Source organism: Bombina bombina, chromosome 6 (genome assembly GCF_027579735.1).
Source record: "Bombina bombina isolate aBomBom1 chromosome 6, aBomBom1.pri, whole genome shotgun sequence".
In the NCBI taxonomy this organism is placed as follows: domain Eukaryota; kingdom Metazoa; phylum Chordata; class Amphibia; order Anura; family Bombinatoridae; genus Bombina; species Bombina bombina.
This window is the reverse complement of record NC_069504.1, coordinates 812,788,832-812,794,831: the sequence shown is the minus strand read 5'-3', so window position 1 is coordinate 812,794,831 and position 6,000 is coordinate 812,788,832. Positions and strand designations below refer to the sequence as shown.

General features: G+C 42.8%; 1 protein-coding gene across 1 annotated transcript in view; it reads right to left on the bottom strand.

Annotated features, from left to right (window-relative positions):
• Positions 1 to 208: 208 nt before the first annotated feature.
• Positions 209 to 6,000, bottom strand: part of CC2D1A (coiled-coil and C2 domain containing 1A) — a 259,462-nt gene continuing 253,670 nt past the window's right edge. Inside the window, exon 30 of the mRNA XM_053718166.1 lies at positions 209 to 862. Coding sequence (XP_053574141.1) covers positions 842 to 862 — 21 coding nt within the window. The 3' untranslated portion in view covers positions 209 to 841. The remainder of the gene's footprint in view (positions 863 to 6,000) is intronic.

Sequence of the window (6,000 nt, the reverse complement as noted above, 5' to 3'; positions counted from 1 at the left end):
CAACCAGTACAAAATGCTTACTTCTAGTGCAGTTAACGCTCAAGTGGATGCATTAAATAGCGTTCCACTTGTAATCTGGCCCACAGTGGGAAAACAGGGGGTTAAGATGTTACATAATGGACAGACACACAGAACAGACATGCAGGTGTGATTATGCAAAAGTGCACGGATGCATAATGAACTATATATGTACATACAGGCAATAATATGCATTTTAATTTTTTTATTTATAAATTCTTTTAGAGCAGCAGAATATTCATTTCACAAGCTAAAATAATTTAATTTCAAAAGTTTTGCTTTTGCAATGTGAGCAACATTCTAAAGGTTAAAATATATACTACACAGTGCTATATAATTGCTCTGTAGACACCACAGGGATTTTGCAGTTTTGTAAAACTTAGTATACAATGTTTTGAAAAGCCAAATGACCCATGCACACTGCTTACAGACAAATCCTCTGATGGTGTCTTTAGTAGTGTTCTGCCACTAGTGCTACTGTAATATAAAGTAAAAGTGCACAAGACTTCTGATTGTCACAGGTTAGACAATAAAGACAAATGGGGGGGGCAATCACAAAGACATGAGAGAATGGAAAAAACTAGACAGTGTAAACATTTTTGGGTTGATTGCATTCTTTTAGAAAAATGTATCAAATGATTTATCTACAAGAATTCCCATAGACATCAATGGAAGTTTTCTGTTGTTAGTATTAGATACTTTTTTTTTTTTTTCTTAAGGAATTGTGATTGACCCCATTATTATCAGACTGGTTACAGCGATAAGGCACTTGGTCCTGATTCCCATTGGTACATTTGATGCATTTGCCATGCATCTGAAGTGCTCATCTGGTTAGTTTCTGCAGCTGGAAAGAGACAATACAAGTACATTTTTAATAGTAATCGCATTCCATACGCACACACTCACACACACATACATATACACACACACTACAACACATTAAAAAATATTAAATGTTTCAGGGTATTTAACTAGAAAGAGCTCAAAAGTGTGTGTGTATATAACATAATTTATGTAAGAACTTACCTGATAAATTCATTTCTTTCATATTAGCAAGAGTCCATGAGCTAGTGACGTATGGGATATACATTCCTACCAGGAGGGGCAAAGTTTCACAAACCTTAAAATGCCTACAAATACACCCCTCACCACACCCACAATTCAGTTTAACGAATAGCCAAGAAGTGGGGTGATAAAGGAGCGAAAGCATCAAAAATAAGGAATTGGAATAATTGTGCTTTATACAAAAAAATCATAACCACCACAAAAAAGGGTGGGCCTCATGGACTCTTGCTAATATGAAAGAAATGAATTTATCAGGTAAGTTCTTACATAAATTATGTTTTCTTTCATGTAATTAGCAAGAGTCCATGAGCTAGTGACGTATGGGATAGCAGATACCCAAGATGTGGAACTTCCACGCAAGAGTCACTAGAGAGGGAGAGATAAAATAAAGACAGCCAATTCTGCTGAAAAAAATAATCCACAACCCAAATCAAAAGTTTTAATCTTTATAATGAAAAAAACTGAAATTATAAGCAGACGAATCAAACAGAAACAGCTGCCTGAAGTACTTTTCTACCAAAAACTGCTTCAGAAGAAAACACATCAAAATGGTAGAATTTAGTAAAAGTATGCAAAGAAGACCAAGTTGCTGCTTTGCAAATCTGATCAACAGAAGCTTCATTCCTAAAAGCCCAGGAAGTAGAAACTGACCTAGTAGAATGAGCCGTAATCCTTTGAGGCGGGGACTTACCCGACTCTACATAAGCATGATGAATCAAAGACTTTAACCAAGACGCCAAAGAAATGGCAGAAGCCTTCTGACCTTTCTTGGAACCAGAAAAGATAACAAATAGACTGGAAGTCTTCCTAAAATCTTTAGTAGCTTCAACATAGTATTTCAAAGCTCTAACTACATCCAAAGAATAAGAAGAAGAAGTCTCCATCCCCTTCCTCTGTGTGTCTCAGTCGCCATCCCCTTCCTCTGTGTGTCTCAGTCGCCATCCCCTTCCTCTGTGTGTCTCAGTCGCCATCCCCTTCCTCTGTGTGTCTCAGTCGCCATCCCCTTCCTCTGTGTGTCTCAGTCGCCATCCCCTTCCTCTGTGTGTCTCAGTCGCCATCCCCTTCCTCTGTGTGTTTCAGTCGCCATCCCCTTCCTCTGTGTGTCTCAGTCGCCATCCCCTTCCTCTGTGTGTCTCAGTCGCCATCCCCTTCCTCTGTGTGTCTCAGTCGCCATCCCCTTCCTCTGTGTGTCTCAGTCGCCATCCCCTTCCTCTGTGTGTCTCAGTCGCCATCCCCTTCCTCTGTGTGTCTCAGTCGCCATCCCCTTCCTCTGTGTGTCTCAGTCGCCATCCCCTTCCTCTGTGTGTCTCAGTCGCCATCCCCTTCCTCTGTGTGTCTCAGTCGCCATCCCCTTCCTCTGTGTGTCTCAGTCGCCATCCCCTTCCTCTGTGTGTCTCAGTCGCCATCCCCTTCCTCTGTGTGTCTCAGTCGCCATCCCCTTCCTCTGTGTGTCTCAGTCGCCATCCCCTTCCTCTGTGTGTCTCAGTCGCCATCCCCTTCCTCTGTGTGTCTCAGTCGCCATCCCCTTCCTCTGTGTGTCTGTCTCCATCCCCTTCCTCTGTGTGTCTGTCTCCATCCCCTTCCTCTGTGTGTCTGTCTCCATCCCCTTCCTCTGTGTGTCTGTCTCCATCCCCTTCCTCTGTGTGTCTGTCTCCATCCCCTTCCTCTGTGTGTCTGTCTCCATCCCCTTCCTCTGTGTGTCTGTCTCCATCCCCTTCCTCTGTGTGTCTGTCTCCATCCCCTTCCTCTGTGTGTCTGTCTCCATCCCCTTCCTCTGTGTGTGTGTCTCTATCCCCTTCCTCTGTGTGTGTGTCTCTATCCCCTTCCTCTGTGTGCCTGTCTCTATCCCCTTCCTCTGTGTGTCTGTCTTTCCTTCCTCTGTCTCTCTTCTTCCTTTGCATCTCTCTCCCCCCTTCCTCTCTCTCCCCTTCCTCCTCTGTCTCTCTTCTTCCTTTGCATCTCTCTCCCCCCTTCCTCTGTGTTCCTGTCTCCCCCCTTCCTCTCTCTCCCCTTCCTCCTCTGTCTCTCTTCTTCCTTTGCATCTCTCTCCCCCATTCCTCTGTGTTCCTGTCTCCCCCCTTCCTCTCTCTCCCCTTCCTCCTCTGTCTCTCTTCTTCCTCTGTATCAGTCTCCCCCCTTCCTCTGTGTTCCTGTCTCCCCCCTTCCTCCTCTGTCTCTCTTCTTCCTCTGTATCTATCTCACTCTCTCTCTCTCTCGCCACTTCCTCTGTCTCTCTCAATCTCCCTCCCCTTTTTCTCTATCTTTTCCCTTTCCTCTTTGTGTCTGTCTCTCTCTCCCCCGTGCCTCTCTCCCCTTCCTCTGTGTCTGTCCTTCTCTCTCTCCTTCCTCTGTTTGTATCTGCCTCTCGTTTATGGCAAATGGACACTACTTGCACTATAAATAGTAAAAGATAGACCTGCACCACAGTATATAACCAGGTCCCTACAACCTAGTAGCAAACAATCACCCAATAAAACAAAAACTATGGGCACCTAAAAGGCAAGTCTGAAGAGAAATTATATACATGGAATATATCAATATAAAACATATATATATTTATTTAGGTCATCACATACTATATGTAAAAGAGAGAATCACATATGTCTAATTTCAAGAAAATATTAAACAGCAAACATTACAGTTGATTAGCAGCAATTTGTAAAATAACAGAATTTATGCTTACCTGATAAATTTTCTTGCGATGCATCGAGTCCACGGATTCATCCATACTTGTGGGATATTCTCCTTCCTAACAGGAAGTGGCAAAGAGAACATCCACAGCAGAGCTGTCTATATAGCTCCTCCCTTAGCTCCACCCCCAGTCATTCGACCGAAGGCTAGGATGAAAAAGGAGAAACTATAGGGTGCAGAGGTGACGGAAGTTTTTTAAATAAAAATATACTACGTGTCTTAAATAGACAGGGCGGGCCGTGGACTCGATACATCGCAAGAGAAAGAAATTTATCAGGTAAGCATAAATTCTGTTTTCTCTTGCAAGATGTATCGAGTCCACGGATTCATCCATACTTGTGGGATACCAATACCAAAGTTTTAGGACACGGATGAAGGGAGGGACAAGACAGGTACCTTAAAACGGAAGGCACCACTGCTTGTAGAACCTTTCTCCCAAAAATAGCCTCCGAAGAAGCAAAAGTATTGAATTTGGAAAATTTGGAAAAAGTATGAAGCGAAGACCAAGTCGCCGCCTTACAAATCTGTTCAACAGAAGCCTCATTTTTAAAAGCCCATGTGGAAGCCACTGCTCTAGTAGAATGAGCAGTAATCTTTTCAGGAGGCTGCTGGCCAGCAGTCTCATAAGCCAAACGGATGATGCTTTTCAGCCAAAAAACAAAATTTATGCTTACCTGATAAATTTATTTCTCTTGTGGTGTATCCAGTCCACGAGTTCATCCATTACTTGTGGGATATTCTCCTTCCCAACAGGAAGTTGCAAGAGGACACCCACAGCAGAGCTGTCTATATAGCTCCTCCCCTAACTGCCACCCCCAGTCATTCGACCGAAGACAAGCAAGAAAAAAGGAGAAACTATAGGGTGCAGTGGTGACTTTAGTTTAAAAAGTAAAAAACACCTGCCTTAAAATGACAGGGCGGGCCATGGGCTGGATACACCACAAGAGAAATAAATTTATCAGGTAAGCATAAATTTTGTTTTCTCTTGTAAAGGTGTATCCAGTCAACGGGTTCATCCATTACTTGTGGGATACCAATACCAAAGCTTTAGGACACGGATGAAGGTAGGGACAAGGCAGGAACTTAAACGGAAGGCACCACTGCCTGTAAGACCTTTCTCCCAAAAATAGCCTCCGAAGAAGCAAAAGTATTGAATTTGTAGAATTTAGAAAAAGTGTGAAGCGAAAACCAAGTCGCCGCCTTACAAATCTGTTCAACAGAGGCCTCATTTTTAAAATTATGCTTCTCAGCCAAAAAGAAAGAGAAGTTGCCGAAGCCTTTTGGCCTCTCCTCTATCCAGAGTAGACAACAAACAAAGCAGATGTTTGACGAAAATCCTTCGTAGCTTGTAAATAAAACTTTAAAGCACGAACCACATCAAGATTGTGTAAAAGATGTTCCTTCTTTGAGGAAGGATTAGGACATAATGAAGGAACAACAATCTCCTGATTGATGTTCTTATTAGATACTACCTTAGGAAGAAACCCAGGTTTGGTACGCAAAACTACCTTATCTGCATGGAAAAATCAGATAAGGGGAATCATGCTGTAAAGCAGATAACTCCGAAACTCTTCGAGCCGAGGAGATAGCTACTAGGAACAGAACTTTCCAAGATAAAAGTTTAATATCTATGGAATGCAAAGGTTCAAACCGAACCCCTTGAAGAACTTTAAGAACTAAATTTAAACTCCATGGCGGAGCAACAGGTTTAAACACAGGCTTAATTCTAACTAAAGCCTGACAAAACGCCTGAACGTCTGGAACCTCAGCCAGATGTTTGTGCAAAAGAATAGAGAGAGCAGAAGTCTGTCCCTTTAAGGAACTAGCAGACAATCCTTTCTCCAATCCCTCTTGGAGAAAGGATAAGATTCTAGGAATCCTGACTTTACTCCATGAGTAACCCTTGGATTCACACCAATGAAGATATTTGCACCATATCTTATGATAGATTTTCCTGGTGACAGGCTTTCGAGCCTGAATTAAGGTATCAATGACCGACTCGGAAAAACCACGCTTTGATAGAATCAAGCGTTCAATCTCCAAGCAGTCAGACGCAGAGAAATTAGATTTGGATGTTTGAAAGGATCTTGAGGTAGAAGGTCCTGCCTCAGCGGCAGAGTCCATGGTGGAAAAGATGACATGTCCACCAGATCTGCATACCAAGTCCTGCGTGGCCACGCAGGAGCTATCAAAATCACTGAAGCTCTGCTGCTTGATCTTGGCAAT